Source organism: Monopterus albus, unplaced genomic scaffold, assembly GCF_001952655.1.
Source record: "Monopterus albus unplaced genomic scaffold, M_albus_1.0 scaffold342.1, whole genome shotgun sequence".
NCBI classification, from domain to species: Eukaryota; Metazoa; Chordata; class Actinopteri; order Synbranchiformes; family Synbranchidae; genus Monopterus; species Monopterus albus.
This window is the reverse complement of record NW_018128222.1, coordinates 525,013-544,868: the sequence shown is the minus strand read 5'-3', so window position 1 is coordinate 544,868 and position 19,856 is coordinate 525,013. Positions and strand designations below refer to the sequence as shown.

General features: G+C 49.6%; 1 protein-coding gene across 5 annotated transcripts in view; it reads right to left on the bottom strand.

Annotated features, from left to right (window-relative positions):
* LOC109974624 (RNA binding protein fox-1 homolog 2-like) overlaps positions 1-18,743 on the bottom strand; it is a 44,189-nt gene extending 25,446 nt beyond the window's left edge. For 2 of the 5 annotated variants that reach the window (XM_020624921.1, XM_020624923.1), the window contains exons 1-3: positions 18,488-18,740; positions 17,177-18,228; positions 5,621-5,671 (exon numbers count right to left, since the gene is read on the bottom strand). In XM_020624921.1, coding sequence (XP_020480577.1) covers positions 5,621-5,671; positions 17,177-17,431 — 306 coding nt within the window. In that variant the 5' untranslated portion in view covers positions 17,432-18,228; positions 18,488-18,740. Of the gene's footprint in view, positions 1-2,301; positions 2,708-5,620; positions 5,672-17,176; positions 18,229-18,487 lie in introns of those variants that run through there. The other 3 variants (XM_020624924.1, XM_020624920.1, XM_020624922.1) reach the window with 3 other exon arrangements.
* Positions 18,744-19,856: the final 1,113 nt, after the last annotated feature.

Here is a 19,856-nt window from a genome sequence, read left to right as displayed (position 1 = left end):
GGCGAACCAGGCAGGCCTGTGGACATAATCTGGGAGGAGGAACAGTGAGGAGGCCTGAATGCCCACATGCCACTCACTACCTTACAGGCCACACAGTGTAACAGCGGATCGACACCTTCCCACATGGCCTTAGCTTAGGTTAGAGGGATGATGCAACACCTCTGGATGTCTACAAATACACAAACGCTGGGGCAAGGAGTGCACCGAGCGAGCGTGCACATTTCCAGATGAGCAGATAAACTGACATATTGTTGCTGAGCTGTAAAAACAAAGACTCAGGCTCAGTGCTGTGTGCCATCCTGCTGCAGTGCCGGAGCTCAGCAGATACTCGTTATAGAGCAACGAAGCCGATTTATCAAGATGGAGAGTTCACTGAGGGCTGGGCAAGACTGAACCATGACCTGTTATTTTTAGGCCTACATGTGCAAAACAGCTGGGAGAGAACAAAGCCCTCCACCACTTGCAGGGCTGTTATCAATATGCACCTTTATCTCATTCAGCTGCAGGTTGTCAGCGTTGGGTGCTTCAACTAATTAGACAAACGTCTGCACGCTGTGTGTCTGTTATGATCAACCTGAGAGCTGCAGAGCGCTGACTGGCTAGTGTTAGAGAAGCTGAACAACGGAAGTCAAAGCCAATGGCTTCACCTCGTGTTGTCAGAGATGCCAACAAACACAAACCGAGATCCAGTCGGTCGAGTCCTCACACAGATGCAGGACAGACAGGCAGAGCTGGACTGACAGGAGAACTAACACAAACAGATACAAAGGGTTATGTTTATGCTTTGTTTTTTAACTTTTGTGCAGGATTTTCATGATGTGACATTTCACACATCTGTGCAAAAACTAAATTTGAATTAATCTAATCACACAGCCCTCCAGTGAGTGTCGGGGAAGGCGACCAGTCCTGGACACGCCACAGCAGTGACGCTGCTGCCATTAACCGAGACCTGCAGTTACACTAAGCATTTAACAGTATAATTATTATCCCCAGTGTGCAGCATCAATCTGACAGAGGTGTGACCGTGTCACCTTTAAAGTGCATTCCCAGGTGAAGCAAACCCCCTGACCTCTGCCCTCACACCATCCTAGTTACTACGCCACTTTCCATTTGGCACTGATCTCTTTGAAGATGAATAATGTGTTTAGCTCACAGCTGCTCTCGCCTGTGTGTGTGTGTGTGTGTGTGTGTGTGTGTGTGCGCAGCTACAAAGTCTCTTCTTCACTTCAGGGCAGGCTGAAGCACAGGTGTAGGTCCAGGTACTTTACACCACTCTGTCTACCGTGTTGAATCTCCAGTATAAACACAGCACTGACTGCTGGTGCTGGCGTCCTGTGCACGGGTCACACGCAGGTAGTTGCCTGTGTTACCAAAGACCAGAAGTGCTGCTGTGTATTCATTAATAGTAACTGTGTGTTGGAGTTTGTTGTGCGGTTGTGAAGTACTCCTAGCAACAACTGGTGTGTGTCTGTGTGCAAGAACAACTGTGGCTTCACACCTGTCTCCATCAGTCTGGGCACAGATGGGGTTTAAACTGCACACACAGCTTGGATGACAATGCTCAGCCTCTGTGCACAACACACACACAGACACACACATATGCAACATAACAACACAGTGTGCAGTCAGCGGGGCGAGAGCAGGTGGTACCCACAGTACATGCGTGTCTGCACAGGCGGTCTAAGCAGCTGCTCTCACATGTCTGCGTTCACGAAAACCTCTGCCGACTCCCCCAGCTCCAACACCCTCCTGAGGCGCAGAGGAACCCGAGAGCAGGATGTGCTAGAACAGCGCCGGGGAACAGCTCTCGGCCGCCGGCTGTCTCTCAGCTAAAGCAGCACAGACACGCCCACCATATCCTAAGAGCTGCCTAGCACACATCCACTGCATAAACACAGTTTATGGAACTACTTTAACAGTGTTGTCATCTGCAGCACGCGCCTCTGTGCCGTGGTCTCCACGTCAGCGACACAAGCCGACATGCTGTCTATTTACAACGTGGTAATCAGCCATTATTTCAACAGTAACTATCAAAAAATTCTTGGGTGCAAAGAGTTAAATGTGAAGCTGAGCTGCAGGGACAAGCCCTGCTGAGAGCCCGGCGCTCTGCCAACTATCTGACAAAGGCCTCACCTGGGCCAAGTCGCAGCACAACACACACGCCATCCCATCAGCTGCTCAGCAATCACTGGCTTTCACGTAGCCAAAAACTACTGGAAGGAAACATCTATAATAATCTCTCCTGTTGTCCTGATCCTGCACAAAGTAGAGGAAGAAGCCCTGCTCAAGGAGCCAACTCACCGGCAGCAGTGCTGGGTAATACAGCCCCATCATGGTCAGAGGAACAGCTGCTGACCAGCTCTCCTCTGTCCCGTCCCTCCTCCTCTCCCCTTCCCTCTGAGTCTCTGCTTCTCCTCCCGTTCGCCCTCGCCTCTGTCTGTGCTCTAGGACCATGAGCTGCCGATGGCTTCAGTCCACGTCTGCCTCGCACATTCAAATTCTCCCTCATTCGCCCCTCTTCCTCCTCCTTCCCTTCGCCGGTGTCCCTTCTTCCACTTCTCCAGCACGCACACTTCGTCTGCCCGTCACTCTCCGCCTCCCTGGCTCGGCTGCTCTGATCCCCCGGGGCCTTTCTGTCTCTCTCCTCCTGACAGCACAAGTCTCCTCTCTCCTCCTCTCTCTGCGTCTGTCATTCACATGCTCGCGCTACACGTCCTGCTTCCCCCCCGCTTCCTCTTGTTCCCACCCCTCTTTTAAAACTTTCCCTCCCTCTCAGCCTCGGTCCCTCCTATCCATCAGAGCATCCATCCATCTTAAACCTGTGTCTCACTGCAGTCAGAAAGCTGTTGTTGTCTCTTCAAACAGGAAACAAGAAGACGCCGTCTTCTATCAACACACCGGCTGCCTCAGAACACACAACACGAACGCAACCCCCACTGCATTGCAGCGTTTTTTTTTTTTTTTGTTGTTTTTTTTTGATTATTTATTTATCGCGTGGCAGCCAGTCAGCTAAATAAAAAAAACCAAGGGAAGGTAGGCCAGTCGGTAGACAGCTAGGTGCGTGGGCGGATCACCGTCTCTCTGCTGCAGCTGCCTTCATCACACAGCAAGAAGTGTCAGAAAACTGAGGAAGGACCAGCTCGACTCCAAAACCTGAACCTCAATCTGTATCACACTGCACTGCACCGTCTTCTTCCCGGGCTCACTTCCGCCACTGTATTGCTAGGAGGCGCCTAACTTGCAGTGATGAGAATGCAGTTCCTTGCACAGCATTTCACATGGGAGGGACTGAACTCTGCGGGAAAAAAGACCTGATGCCATGCTTTCAGACATCTGCTGAGTCTGGCTAGAACTGGGTCCAGAGGGATTGGGGGGGGCGAAAAGAAGGGAGCTGGGCTGGAGTGGGGGGGAATGTGAGTGGGAGATAACAGGATAAAGGCTGGGTGAAAAAAGAGCGAGGGATGACAGGATTAGGGATGTAAGTGAGGAGGATGAGAGGATGAATGGGGGGGATGATCCGAGGATTAAACACACAGACTGAACACAGAGATAAACTCACAAAGTTGCACACACACACACACATTCACATAATGTCCACACTGATATTCAGGCTGCTGCACCTTGGCTGACGCCTGGACTCGAACAACAGGCTGTAACCAGCCCACACTCAGCAACGGCCTGCTCCTCCAAACGCCACCTACAGAGAATCGATAGCTCAGGATCAGCTGGTCTACGGTGAAAATCCAGATCATCGCACAAAGAAACGCAAGCACTCGTGACGTGCACAGAAATGCTGCTATTGTTAAACAGTAGAGGCACCTGCTTGTATGCGTGTTTCATGTCATTATTCTATGACCTGAACAGCAGGAGACTGACATGCATGGTGCTACGGGTCAGGATGGTCACGCACACACCATCACACAGCAGCAGCAGAGACCAAGAGAGCCTGTCACCATTTAACACACTCGCAGTGAGACAGTCCCACAGGCGGCACTAACATAACAGGACACAGGAGCATTACAAGACAAATGGACTGCAGCAGTGAACAAGCCAGCCCAGCTGAGTCAGGCCTGGCTAGTGTGCTGGAGATGTGCGCTCAGGGCCGAATGCATCCGCAGGAGCGACTTGTAAGGTTCTTTATCCACCACTGGAACAGTCCTTTGTTGCAACCAGTCATCTATTTTCTTCCTTCGTCCACGTCCAGGGAGATTAGCTACGGCGCCACGGGCTGTGAACTTCCTGACAATGTCGGCACAGTGGACACAGGAACAGCCAGATCTCTGGAGACGGACCTGGAGCCTTGAGACTGTCCAGGCATTTCCACTACTGTGGTTCTCAACTCCTCAGCCAACTCTCTGCTCTTCTATCTTTTCTCCGTGCTCAGTGTGGTCCACGCCACATAAAGGCTGAGTCAGCGTGTCTCCATTTTAACTGGTTGCCAGTGGGATTTCTACGTTGCCAGCACCTGTTGGTTGCTACAGGTGAGTTTCATGACAAATTAAAGGAGCATCACAGGCTGGAAATACAACGAGTTCTGATGATTCTGAAGAGGTGTCAGTAATTCTGTCCCGTCCATGTTTGGAGTTCTGTGTCGACTGGATTTGGCTTTTTCTCTACTTTCTGTGCTGTTCCAGTGCCTCAGCCTCTTGCTCCTTTCTTTTTTGTTGCCAGGTCAACATACAAATCGAAACGATCCTGGACATGACGTAAGGGAAACTGAAACCTATATGAACTAAACTTAAATCGGAAGGAGATGCTCTCGTCCTCTCGCAGACAGAAAGGAGACATTGAGGGTGGAGCAGGAGCAGAGGAGGCGGCAGAGACAGCGATACTCAGGGGGTGCTGAGGCCTATGACGATCTCCCATGTTGTGATGTGGGGGGGGGCTGGGTCGAGCAGGCTCACAGACCAACACTCCCCTCCTGTGGCACTGCCAGAGAGCTACACATCCCACACAGACGTGCACACGCTGACAAAGGTGCTCACACACAACCTCTCCAATTCAGAGGCCTTTCTCATAAACACACATGTGCATACACATCCACACACGAGCTGCTCAACGTGCTCTGCTGCTCGGAGGCAGATAAGAAAAGAGTCAGCTGCACACATGAGGCGCTCATTACTGTAAGCAATGTGCATGGAGAGAGAGAGAGACAGGCACGGAGGCAAAGTGTGACAGGCTTGTGGAGCAAGCAGAGCTCCGCCTGGAGAAGGTGGATGGATAATGTCTCTCGACTCGTTGAGGGTCAGGCCTTTGAAAGAGGAGCTCAATCACTGCTGGCTCCTCTTTCATCAACCCTTCTAACAGCCATCATTTCTGAGCTGCCACTGAACGCCGTAGCAGTCTGGATAATGATGCTGGAGTGGAACAGAACCAGCAGGAGTAGATGGACAACAGCAGCAGCTTCACCTGGCCTAGAAGAATCAAGACAGGTTCATCCTGCTGTGTTTAAAACTGTGACCTTTATTCTGGATCTGGAGTCTGAGCAGCCTCTGGCCAAGTGGACCATCTCTTCAAAGTGTGGCTGAAAACCTGCACGTCTGACGTGACTCGAGGATTTTACATGACATTCTTTTTATTTATTGTTACAGAGGTTTGCAAGCAGTCACTAATCTCTTACCTGGCTGTGAGGTGGGTATCCATGGAAACCGGGGTTTAAAGGCTCATTGTTCTGCAGGAGACAAGAGGGGAGAGAGAGCGTGTGAGTGGACGGGCTTTTGAAACTGAGTGGATGCAACATGATGGTTTAAAACTTTTACATTTCAGGTAAAATGCACTCAGACAAACTCTTCAGCTACCTTTTTTTACTCCGTCTCACCAAATGTTTAAAACCTCTTTAACATCCAAACATCAACAGCAAATGTCCAGAGTGACATGTCGTAAGACAAAGCAGTGGATTAGGTGAACGCTCTGTGTGGGCGACTGGAGAACCGTCACTTACAGATTACCAAGATTTCATTTGCAGCTAACCAATCAGAATCCAGCAGCAGAGCGGGAGCCCCCTTTCCGCATCGACCCTGCCCCAGAAACCAGTGCTGTGGTTAATTGCTCTGTAATTACTTTTAATTAGATTATATCTGTCTCTCTCTCTCTCTCTCTTCACTCTGACTTTGTTCTACTTTGTATCATTTTGCCCCAGCAACAGCAGCCATTGTTTGCTGCAGAGCGAGGAGAGCTGAGAGACAAAGAACAGGAAGGAGCGGAATAGTGGGGAAAGTTAACTAAATGATGATATTTTGACAGCAGTGAGAGATGACACCGGCACAGCTCAGCCTGCTGGCAAGTCTTGCAGAGAAAACATGGTCGCCTGGTGAGACTCATGCCTCAGCTCTCCTTACAGGAGAGAAGGAAAAGGAGGAGGGGAGGGGGAGAGAGAAGGTCTGACAGGGTAAAGAAAAGAAAGATAACTGTGTATATATGTGTACATACAGCTGGGTGAAAGGCCAAACCACCACCCAGCGCCCAGCAGGGCCTCGTCAGGGCCGAGTCTCCAGAGAATGGTCAGGTCTCCTCTGTCTGAGGGAGGAAGCCTCCTCCTTCCAAACCAGATCCCGTCACTGTGTCCGACCCACTGTGTCGTTCACTGGTAGAAAATGAACCTCAGCTATTTAGAAGCAACAGTCACCGACATGTTCTGGTTCCACCTTCTTTAATGTGAGGAGCTGATGCTTTTCTTTGTCAGACATGAGAATCAGCTGAGTCTCTGTGGATCTGCTGGTTGGACACAATGAGACGTGTGGAGACGCCACCTTTGGCTCTGGAGAGTCACAGTGGGACTTTATCCCAGTGTCTGACATTCTGGGGATAAACAGATCAATCAGATCATCAGGACGATGATCAGCTGATTGATCAGTGGTCCTGCTGGTTGGGTCTCCACTCAGTCGGTCGGGAGGCTCCTGTCATTTGTCAAACATCTGTATGTGCTAGGAGATGGGGTCTTTTTAACTGCTGATGTTTTCATCACATGTGCACAAGTGATGTAAACCCATGAGCTACAGCCCCTCCGCCTGAATGTGCTCCTCCATTCAGCAAACAGCCTGAGCATGGGCCATGTAATGAGGAGGCCTGATCTGGCTTGTCAGCAGTGTCAACAGAGGGACCTGACTGTGGAGCCGCCTGCTGCAGGAATCACTTCCTGATCATCCAGCCAATCGAGGGCGAGCGTGTGAGACAGAGGGGCCGAGGTGACAGCAGCCTGACTCACAGTTTGTCTAAACATCCAGACAAAGGGCTTTTAAAGCTGCCCCTGAAGTGTTAGCTTCAAAGACGTGAGGTGAGGACTTGGAAATATGGAGGAGAGACTAAAAACAGCTGTGGTGAAAGGAAGAAGGGGAAGGAGCGTCTAGACAGAGTGGACCAGAGAGAGGCGGCGAGTGTGAAGTAAAGAAATGGAGCAGATGTAAAGAATACCTAGAAATGAGAAAGAAACATTTTTCTTTTGATGCTCAGGCAGAAAACTGCCCGTCTCTGTGTGCGCACTCGAGGCTCAAGTCTCAATCTTTTGATGCTCAGGCAGAAAACTGCCTGTTTCTGTGTGTGCACTCGAGGCTCAAGTCTCACACAGCCCTTTCTTTGTCTCCACTCTCCATTTCCTGTTTCATCTGGAACCAATTTCCCCCTCATGCCTCGTCCCCAGGGGGAACACTCTCCTTGGTGCGCCACATTTACAGGAGAATGGGCGGGTTTGTATTCAGCAGCATAGTGACTGTGTGGCAGCTGCTGGGGCGCAGAGTGCCCGGGCGAGGTCGACAGGGACGAGAAAACTCTGCCTAGTGGACATAAAAAGAAACCTGGTGGGAGTTACCAGCGGCACATTTCAAACAGGACTGAGCGATGCTGTGGTTTCAGCGCAAAACTGGAGCTTGTTCAGGGCCTGTGTTGTATCCACTCAGCGACGGTGGGCCATTTTGTCATATTACTCCAAAATGCATAAGGTTACAGGTGATTAAAACAGTGAGTGTAGGCGCCGCCCTGGCAACAACCAGGAGGAAAAACTGGAACGCCAGTGAAATCTGAACCTAAATTATCCCCAACCATCAAATTATAGAGTCACTGTTGGTTCTACAGTGGACGGAGAGGAAAGAAGGAAAAGAAAGAGGAGGAGGAGGCGTCTGAGAGCAGGGGGAGGGAGAGAGGGGAGGGTGTAGCAACATCTGGAATCAATCTGTCTGCAAAAGAGATGGGAGAGGGAGAGGGATAGAGGGATGGGGGAGGGCCGAGGAGAAAGAAAAGCAAGGAGATGAAAACGAGGGCAGAGACAGACACAGGAGGAGGAGGAGGAATGTGGGGAATAAGCCGACCACAGCCGAGAACAGGCAGAGAAAGAGAAAAGAGTTAAACGTTTGTGAAACGGAGACAATGAGTCATACACGAAGAATGCCATGTGATTTATATTTTCTTAAGGGGTGGGGGAAGGGACTGGGGGTCTGAACTCGATACCTAGTGTTCAACACGCACTTTCTTTCCCATATGGCACTGCTTTAACTCCATGACATGCCAGCGTGTCCCGAGCGGGACACTGACGGCACGCACGCTCTGGCCTGCTCGTTTTAAATAAACACGTGAAAATCTCAGGCCACACTCAGACGCAGGCCTTCGCCCTGCAGGTTCCCATTAAGTTAATTTCGTGTCGTTTGTGTGTGAGGAGGAGCCTCTGAAGGCGCAGAGGGCCTGACTGCGAGGGTTCAGACTGCACTGGTAGGGACCAGCAAAGGCACAGAAAACCAGTCACACACAGACAAACACGCCCTCTCTCTGCCCTGCCCCCCCCATCGGCCTCTGCGGAGGGCAAAAACTAAAGGGCGGCTCTCTTGTTTATTTTCTCTCTCTCTGACTCACTATTTTAGGAGAACGAAGAAGTTGGAGAGTTGCTGGAGCAAATGGGTAGGAGCGTAGGAGCGGGGGAAAGGAGTCGGCAGTGATGGAGGAAGGCAAAATGACATGAGGTCAACAGATGGCGGGGGGAGGTGGAGGGAAGAGAGGAGCAGGGCAATTAAGGGGGCTGCTGCAGGCAACCAGTGTTGCCTAACAGAAGAGCCTGGGGAGGAGGACTGTGCTAATGTAATGAAATCCCACCAACACATCATTACAGAAAAAACTAAATCACAATTCAGGGCCGGGTGACATTTTCTTGGAGACGCCGGCACGTGTGAGCACTGCCAGTCAACAAGCACGAACAGTGGCGGCCGCGGCAGCTAAAGACGCTCAGTGCTCAGATTTGAATCTCATTTTGGCTCGAGTTCCTGCAGACAACAATAAATCGATTACAATCAGGAACTGATTTGATATTTGCTCATACACATTCTCTAGCACTGACAAAGTCTAGTGTTTCACTTGGACAGAGGGTCTGATGCAGACCCAGGAGCCAGAGCCGTGGACACATTAGCCTCCTTTTCACAGCCTCACCCGTTTTGAAAAACTAAAACCAGCTCGAGAGGGTCAGCTCCAGATGTGAGACATGGAAAACCACCAAGAATGTGCAGCACAGATCTCAATCACGCACCAAATGTTATCTACTGAAAATCCTTAGCACTCACTGCCCCGGTATGTCGGCAACCCCAAAACACAATAAATCAGAAGGAGAAAGTGGAGATGAATGGGGTGCTGGGGGGATCAAACAGAGCCAGAGTATTATGCAGAAGGTGAGGGAGAAGGAATTAACAGAGAGGCCGGAGGGCAGAGGACAGGAAGTGATGGATGTGACTGTCAGCGAGCTCTGCTCCACAAGGTATATGACAGCCCACGACCAAGCTGAAAATCACAAGCAAAAGGCGGGCTTTTCGGATTTCCACAGAGCTGTCAGACCACAGCCTGCTGAGGCCTCTGTCGGACCAGCACCCAGACACGGTGGACGGCAGGAGATCAGGCTGCAGCTAGTTCAGTGAAGGCCTGGACGGGAGCTACCGACAGGCACGAGTCGCCTCCGACTGTCCGGTGTCGCGACGGCCTCCATGTCCATTGCTGTTTTGTGGTTCACTTGTTTACAGAACAGACTCAAAGTTTACAACCAGCCACACTGCTCCGTGCACAATGACACATGAAACCATCCAAGAAGATTCAGTGTCCAATCAACTCAGGTCATCCGTTTTTAGAGGACAGCACTAGACAAGATTTGTACATTCGATAAGACCAGGAGCACTGATCTCGCTCGTCGAGTCCAGAATGGATTCATTTGAACCTAGTTTTTGATGATTTAGTTACATCAGACAAACACCAGTGTTGTCTATAAGGCTTCTCGTCTACATTCAACAACTGACCAACAATGTTGTTTCCCCAAATACACAACTATGGAAACATTAGCAGCTAAACTGTAAACACATTTCCTGGTGATCAAACTGTTCACCGAGGACTAAAACATGATGCGTATATATTTAGGCCTACACATGCCAAACAGTTGAACTGATCAGGACAGAAAGTGATTCATCTGTTTGTGCTGACACCAGCCTGATGTCTGCAGACAGCTGCTGGCTGGCGTTAGCTCCCCACAGGGAATAAAGCAGAATCCACACTCTGTTCGCTCGACTTCCACGGCCTCGCGTCTCATATCCAGAGATAACAACTGTTGAACAAGGCCAACGGGGCCTCTGTCATTTACCACGACACAGCCTGAGCCAGCCACGTATCCTGTGTCCCTCTGCACAGATCTGGATGCATTACTGTTCACCTTCCTGGTACCTCTTCACATCACAGTCTGCAGGACTGTTGTGACTCAAGGCCGCTCCTACAACCAGCCATCACCTTTGTTACTTTAGAACTTAAAATAACCGTTTTTGTGCAGTTGTAGCAACTTGTTTCCCACAAAGTCGCCGTTTTACACTTCATGTCATCTGAATGGAACCAGTGACAACCTCTGTGCCCACGTGGCATTTAGCACAGATGGAACAGGTTTACTGAGAAAAGACAAATACAAAGATCGGTCCTGGGATCTAAAGAGTTGATGCCGGGTCATTTAAATAACAATTAATCAGAAAATCATTATTATCCAGCAGGACACCTTCGATGTGAACAGGTTACAGGCTGCCGTCCCAGTCTGACAGTCAGCAAACACGCGACTCTGGGGCTTTACAGTCTGTGACTCCCCTCCGACTGCGTCCTCTGCCAGTAACAACAGGTGACCTGGAGCGAGGACCAGCAGGCGCTGAGGTGTGGGCCCACATGCAGCAGCAGACAGTCACCAATGCCTGGTCTGCACCGTTTTCTAACGTCACCAGTGCCAGTGATGATGCGTGGGCACGATGTTGTGACGTGCCAAAACGCCTCGACTGCCTATGACAGAGTAACCTTGGGCGTGTGAGGACGACATCCTGGCCTACTGAATGTAATAACAACACAAAGCTGCACAACACATCCATCTCATTTTGGGCCAAAGGGTCGAAGCCTGCTGCATCGGACTCTACAGTGTCACCGCTGCACAGAGTACAACTCTGACGATACACACACTCAGCTCAGTTTAAGAGCCACATCCCTGTGCGCTATTAATGCTGCTCGTCTCCTGATGGCTCACAGACAAAACACACGTTTTAAAATGTAATGTCCATGAGTAAATATCACGGCTGGTTTTAACAAAAATAACATCTTACAAGTGCAGTCATGGACTGCACGTCCACTGACAAAGGTCTCACAGTGAGGCATGACAACACATGCTGTTAATCTCAAGCCCTTTGTGGAATAAACGTCTATTACTGTGAGCAGAAACCCGCAATCTGAAACTCTGTACTTCATCTTATAGGCTGTGTCTGATTTAAAAGGTGAGAGACTGTGTGCAGCTTCCATCAGCGTGCTGCACACGCAGCTTCGTTGATTTGTGTCACATCTAGTTACTATCGTGCAGCCCAACTGGTCGCCGTTCTCCTAAGAGGACACACCACCTACTGGATCCAAGTACATTTCACCAGTGAATGTCCATTGTATTTATGACCCTGAGGCAGCTGGGACAGGCTGTGCCAGTGCTCACAGATGACCCCATGTAAGGGAAACACTGAATTAACATTTGGCTGTGTGTGGGGAGCACACATGACAGTTTGGGGGCAGCGGTGGGGTGGCGGCTCGGGGGTGGGGAGGTGGTAACATGATGACCAGTTTACATGCGAGTGTCATGTTGAGGTGCTGAAACTGGACAGAACAAGAGGGCAAGCTCTCTAATCTCTCTGCTTCTTTATGAACGGTGCCTTATCTCAGTTCTCCTCGGTCTGATTGGTCCTTTACGCTGTGGAAATCCCACTGTTGCACTTGTACCAATAAAACTGGACACACACAAGGAGAGCGCGAGGGAAAATGTGAGTTGAGCAATTTTGTCGGGAGGTTTTCAGCTTATCATTGCCGGTTCAAAAGTCAAGGGTGACTCCACGGTTGTGTGGCTCAAAGTTTAACAGCAATCATTAAACAGCAGTGGAGAGGACACCTGAGACCTGGCAGGTCTGAGCAGGACCCCCTGTAACACACACCGGGACAGGCCGCACACACACAACCCGAGCCACCTCCTGTGCCCGCTCCTCTTCTGTGGTCTTCTGTGAATAATTCAGTCCTGACTCCTGAGGACACTGTGGGGGACACCGCACACAAGTCTCCGTTGTAGCCATGGAGCTGCTGGGCCTGCGGGCAGCGATCAGCAAAGGCAACAACAGCACTTCTTCGTGCTAGTTCATGGTCAAGGATCAGTTTATCTATTTAATATTTGGTAAGGTGTAACTGGAATAAAAAAAACAGCAATATGCTGCTTTGTTCATACTGTGAATCTAGTCTGTCTATCACAGATGGACATCTATCACCTGTCTGTCCATCCTGGAAAACAATCCCTCCTCTGTTGCTCTTTCACTTTCCCCCCGTAAATAGTGTTTTGGGATTTTCATACCAGTTTGATTCAACAGATAATGTGAAGTTGTCGTCACTTGAGATTTGGGTAAATGCGCCAATTTGGCGGGATCACGCTCATTATCCATCGTAGAGAAACACATCTATAAGTTAAATTAATAAAATACTATCTCATGCAGTAGCCGATGCTTCAGCCACGTCCAAACGTCCACTTTACTGTTCAGTTTGAGCACAAACAGGACAGAAACTGATTCATCTGCAGTGTGTTATGTCCTGAAAGCTGCTAGCTAGTTTTAGCTCCCGAACCGAGAGCTGAGATCAGGGTTCAGTCATTTTTCAGTCTGTCGCTCCCGCTGACGGGATCTCTAGGCCCGCCACCAGTTAGCTAGAGTCAGCTAAGGTTGTCTATTCTGAATTACCACAGTCGGTAAAGCGAGATCTAAACGATTTAAGCAACTTTTTATCCAAACAAAACAAGAATGTATGTGGGTAAATATAGTGCGTATATCCCAAAATGGCGACCTCTTCCCAACACTCAAGGTGATGTGGCATAGCTTCACATTCACTTGTTGGGAGATGATGTAACATTGTTTGTCCAAACTTCGGTTCGTTCTCTTCCTCTCCATATGCCACAGTGTTGATTAGACAGGTCACAGTTTTCTTAATTAAATAAACATAAAAGCAGAGCATGAGAGAGGACAATCTGTGTTATGATTTATTTATTTCCATGAACAGATCTACAGGGAAGTTGGGATGCAGCTGATTACTAACATAGTTATGGGACAAGCTGTGAGGATGTTAGCAAGCTACTACCGATCTTCCTGCCTCACATTTATCCTCTTATAAGTACATTTTTTACAGCACATGTTAAAAACTGATGTTTAAATGTGTTTTGTCTTAGTCAGATAGAAGTTGATCTGATTTCCAAGCTTATGAAAGCGACAGGATTACTTGATTGACTTTCACCGAATTAGTGTTAATCCGAATACAATGTTTAAATCTTTGTAAAAAATGTGAGATTGTCTGCATCAAACAATTATTGTTATAATCTACAGATTATATTTTCAATGAATCAGTCATTCTTTTAACACAAGATGATTAATGGCCATGTTCAGTTTACAGTGATGAAAAAAACGACTGAACCGATGATCAAAGCACCTGCAGACTGACTTTCTGTGGATTAACTAAAGCATTATTCAACTGCTCCTTTCTGCTCTAGATGAGATATCGAGCAGAGAAATCCCTTGAACCAGATGTTAGAAACTATTTTACATTTTGGGTGCAGGTTAAAGGTCACACAGAGGTCCAAAGGTATCTGCGGAGTGTCCTCTAACAGCCGTGTCTCTGGGCAGCGACGCATTTTCATTAGCAACCAACAGCAATTAGTGTCTCACCGGGCAGAAAAATAAGTTTCTCAGTTTGTTCTTCATCAACAAGCAGTGGTCAGTGCACTGAAACAGCTGTTCACCATCAGTGGTGACCTATCTGTACATATCAAACTACCCCCCCCGCTCAGGCCTGTTAAGGCGATCAGTCTGCTTCATGCCCCCCCCCCGTAAATGAGCTTTGATCTCGTTAGCACAACACAAAGCCTCTTTCCTGCCAACGATAGGACAAATCGGCTCCCCGGCACAGGGAGGGGCAGAGGGTTGGAAACTGTGCTGGCACTGCATCGGAGCGAAAGCACAGGCAGAAAAATGAGAGGAGAGCAAGACACAAAACAGATGTGGAGCGGGAACAAAGTGCAGATGTGAGTGACGTCATGTTGTTGCTGTTTGGGGCACCCTGTGTTTGGTGAGACACCGGTGGGCCCAGCGCACATCACGACCTCCTGCATCAGGAAGTCACAACCCTGTGTCTGTCAGTGTGGCAGCAGGTCAGACTTGTGTTGAAAGTGGCACGTGAACGTTAGTAGGTGCGACCTTCTCAGACTGCCATCGCAACATGACCAGGGTGTTCATTCAGACACGAAGATACATTCATAACAAAGTTTATTAATCCCAAAGGAGGGAAACTTGTTTGGTCACCGTTTACACAACAGTAGGCAACAACAGAACAAACAAACAAAGAAGAAAACAAGAATGATACAAACCCAAAGACACGGTGGAGTTTAATTCAGAAACCGGTGTAGTTGCCCCTCACCCCTCAGTCCATCTGACTATAAGTCAATGATCATCAAATAACACAACAAATCAATGACATGTTCAGAAATGTCACAGCGCTGAGCACAAACGAAGCTCTGAATCATTGTGTGGAGCAGCTTGGCCACTCATCATGTCTTAGATCATTAAAAACATGAAACTGAGGCTGATCCTCACACTGAGTTAGGGTCTGTGCTCGCCAAGGTCTTTTCTCTAGAACAGTTTCCAGTGTAGCTGACGCATTCAGATGCCATCAGATTAACAGAAAGGAGTGCACGTCTGAAAGGGTTGGGACGGTTTGCCTCACTGGCACATGAACCAGGAGTTGATTAACTATGTGGAAATATGCCTGTGGGAGACGTGATGGGGGAGAAGACAGAGCACAGCTATGGGGGAGCTATGGGGGAGCTGGGGGGGGGAGTCAGTAGGAACAACAAAGGGGAGCGGAGGCTGCACTCTCATTTCATCCTCCAGTCCTGATTTACAGTCAGCGGGAGGCTCGGCTAGCTGCTAGCTCCAGCTCTCAGTGGGAGTGCAGTGCTAATGGTTGGGTGCCTTTAGCTACAGAAGCGTGATAGGGGGACTCATCCCCCACGACCCGACCGTGCACGCAGCTGCGGTGAGCAGCTGCCATTCAGCTCCCATCACTGCTGCGCCAGCATTAGCCCTCAAAGTCAATTTCTGTTTTATTTACCCTTTGCATCAAGTGTTCTCCAGCTCCTCATCATCATTCAGAGGCCGTCCTGCTGCTTATCTGGCCCCAGCTCATCACGCCACGCTGCCATCCATCACTCTCCTCTCATCCTCTATCACGGGCCCTGATGGATGCAAACTAATGGCTCTGATTTCCTTTTTGTCTTCTCTCTCCTTGGCTTCATCCTTTATTTCTCCCTACATCTATCAAGCCACTCTCCCTTCTCTGCTACGCTACACCCAAGTATCACCTCCGTCCAAACCTCCACTCTCTCTCTCTCTCCCTCTGCTGCCATCCATCCCTCTGTCTTCGTATATTCACCCACCAATCACTTTCTACCTCCCCATCCATCCATCAACTCACCCACCCATCCCTTCTCTCTGCTTTCCTCCATCCTATTTCTAGTGTGACTCCCCTAGTGCCCGGCGATCAATACAACTAATGGGCAGTGAGAATCCCCCCACACCACATCATCTTTGCCAACGGGCTGTAACCTTTCCCCATCACCAGCACATCCTCTGTGAAGCTCGGCGGGCATCACAGCGTTACCTAGCAGCAGCAGGTCAGCCACACAGCTGATAAAGTGTTTTACCAGTTCCCTGGGATTCAATTCCGACCGCTGACCTCAGACCGTGTCCGCCTGCCCTGCGACTACACTCGGTGCCATTCCCCTGGACAAAAACACCAGATGTCAGCTAACATTTTCCCTTGTGCTGCTGGATGACGGGCACTTCAAGGCAGGTGTGTGTAGGTGTAAGAGTGATGTAGTGCACAGGTCTGCAGGGGGAGAGGTAAAGCGGGGGAGGAGCGGCCATGCCTGGCAGCCCCCTGCTTTACTCCAACATCCCTGGGAACGATGCTGGTGTATCGCTGTCTCAGCAGTGGAGCCATGAAAGCGGGGAAGACCTGTGTTAGGAAGGCCCCCGCTCTGTTCTTTGTCTTTCAGTGTGGTGACCCCTCCCCCATCCCGTCTGCCTCTCTCCTTTCACACCTAATGACAACTGCGGGGGGGCGAGTCATGGCACATGGATGAGGATTTAATAATGCTCACAGGTCTGATTTCATCCACATGAACCGGGAAACGCTGCAGCATAAGACAATGCCCGGTTTGCTCTGAGGGAGACGGGCTGGTGAGCGGTCTGATCTTCACTGTGCTGCTGCCAGTCACAGCAACAGAGCTGGGATCATATTACCTTTGTCTGGCCTGGTCATGCTCCCTCAGTGCGCACTGCTACAGCAAACCTCAGTGCACGATCAGCACACTCCTGTGTAACGCACTAACATCACACTAGTCTGAATTCAAGCATTTAGTGTTTGCTGCACTGACGCATGGTTGTGTTGCTGATGAAAGAAAGGGGGTCTGTCAAAACAAGACCATCGTCCCCTGCTGATGTCTGGGAACAAAAGCTTGTGGTGGAGAAGAAAAGAGGGCAGATGGTACTTTGTTACGGCGCTGCTGTTCACTGAGCTGACACGGACAACGACACAGATGTGACACAGGAGAGTGCGTGTGTTTACACTGCGTTCCTACCTGGCCGATGTCACCGACAACGCTCCTGGTCCCATCTATCCGTGGTCTCTTGCACTCCCCCCCGGCTAGGTCGGTGAGGGCAGCGGCTGTCTGAGCGTCGGGCTCCGGATCTCCTCGCTTCATTCCCCGGACAGCTGCTGCTCCCCCGGCCGCGCTCGCATGGGGTCCGGCTGCTGGGTCCATGTCTCTTTCCAGGTCCATTATCCCCCGACTAACGGGCAGCATGATAGATGCAACGTCGGTCGACATTAACATCGGACGGCAGGCAGTCCCCAGTCAAAAGTCTCGTTGTCTTCTCCTGTGGATTTGTCCACACCTCGACGTTCACAATGAATCTGGCTTTTCCCAAGACGCGCACACGGAGAATATGGAACAGGTTTTAATCAATTTCTGCAGCGTGCACTGTTTATTGTCTAACTTAGCCTTATCCTAGACACACCATCGTGACCCCGCCAGGACCGTGGACAAAGCACGTTAAGTGCAGCGTTTTCCAAAAAGTAAGACGACGCCAAACCGTGACCTATTTTAATGAAGACTCTTGGATGCCTGACAAGCTAATTAGCTAGCTAACATGAGCTAGCCTGCTAGCATTACATTCCGCTAGTTCTCGTTATAAATGTGCCTCCGAGAGCTCGCTCCCGCTGCCAATAATAGAAAATGTTGGAAACGAGCTACACGTAATACTCCTCCTGCGGGGCCGCTCGCTTCCGTTGCCTCCCGCTGAAAAACGACCATTAACCCCTCCGTGGGCGCTACTAGCCTCCCCAGGATTTCAGTCCCTCGTTATCGGACCGTCCGTGCCCTCACCCTGCTCGGCTGTGTGGATGTGTCCGGGCGTGCGCTCCTGGCTCGACACGGTTTCCTCTGGTCTCAGTCCCAGTTGGTGTAACTCGTAGTGACGAGGGAGGGAGCCCGAGTGCGCAGGTCCACGGTCAGATTGTCCACAGACATCGTGCTCAGGAGGAGAGTTGGGCTGGTCTGAGGTCTGCGCTTCCTCTTTTCCTTAAACCGCAGGCAGCAGCTCCACCTCTCCTCTTCCCTCAGTTGTTTAGCTAAATTAAAATAAAGATGCTATTAATCTGGTGCTCTCCACTAAATCACCTATTTATTTGAGAAAACGGCACAATGTAAGAACAATTAAATATGTAATATATATATATATATAGCATGTTACATCCATGACATATATATATATATAGCATGTTACATCCATGCGCAGAAGGCTATAAATGAACTATTTATACGTTGAAGCAGCTGCAGTGTCTGCAGCACAGTCTCATAACAAAATATCTCTGATGTGTCAGTACATACACAACAAGACACCTTCTTCTCCTTCTTCTCTTCATCTATTTGGTCTCATATGTGTTTACGTGTGCTTTTTTAAAGCGTGACTATTTCAACTCCAATAAAAGCCCCGAGCACCCAAAGTGACAAGCACGGAAATAAACCATGAATCAAAGAGCAGCGAGCTGCCACCTGGAGCCTCTCGAGTCGGAATATGTGCAAGGAATGATGTGCAGCACAGCCGCGTTTTAATGCGTGTGCGCCCCCTTGTGGGTTGTTAATGACAGAGCGTCTGCAGGGAAACATTCACGTCTCGGCATAAAGAATTAGCTCTCTCTTGTGAACTTGTTGTCATATAACCCGGACAAAAGGAGCACTAATCAAATATGGCTGCCGTCGCGTGGAAAGGTTTATAGTGGCGGCGCGGCAGTAGCTGAGAGGAGAGGGACACATCAACCTGTCTTACACACACACACACACACACCGCTGCGTGTGCCTCAGGGCACCGCTGCTGTCGCTCTGCCGGTGTGTGAATGAATGTGTGCGACCGCGTGCGTGTGTGTGTGTGTGTGTGCGCATACGAGTCGCTGAGAGTGTAGCGTTGTGTTTGTGCTCATTCTCTCTGTGACTCACACCATCAGCCTCCGTCTCTGTCCTGCTAACTGTCCCTCTGCCACCCTGCGCTGCGCTGATGGACGGCAGCGAAGTGCCATCACCCCGCACGGCCCGCAAAAAGCCATTACTCTCTTAACCCAACCACAGACCTCACAGGAAAGACTGCGAGAAATACACCACGATGTCTGTGGGAACAGCTATACTTAATCACCATAAACGTTATTGCCAAGTATGTTAAAAATACAAGGAATCTGACCCCAGTTCAGTCTCCCCCAGTGTGCACCAAATAAAACAACCATTCATTTCTAAATATGTAAAATATGTACATATATATAAGTTTAATTTGTTATTTTATGTACAGTGGTTATATCTATAAGTTACTGCACTGTGGTGTTTGTTGTAACTTGTTATACATATAAACGTAGGTTAACTGTCCATCAGAGCGACAGCCTGGGGGAAGAAACTGTCCCTGGGTCTGGTTGTCTTAGTGCACAGTGACCTGTAACGCCGTCCAGAGGTGAGGAGTTCAAACAGATTGTGTCCAGGGTATGAGGGGTCTGCAGTGATCCTGTCTGCCCTCCTTTTGACCCGTGAAGTTTACAGGTCCTCCATGGAGGGCAGGCTCACACCAATGATTTTTTCTCCAGTCCTCACTGTCCTCTGCAGTCTGAACTTGTCCTGTTTGGTTGCTGAGCCAAACCAGACAGTGATGAAGGTGCAGAGAACAGACTGGATGATTCCTCTGTAGAACTGGATCAGCAGCTCCTGGGGCAGGTCGAAC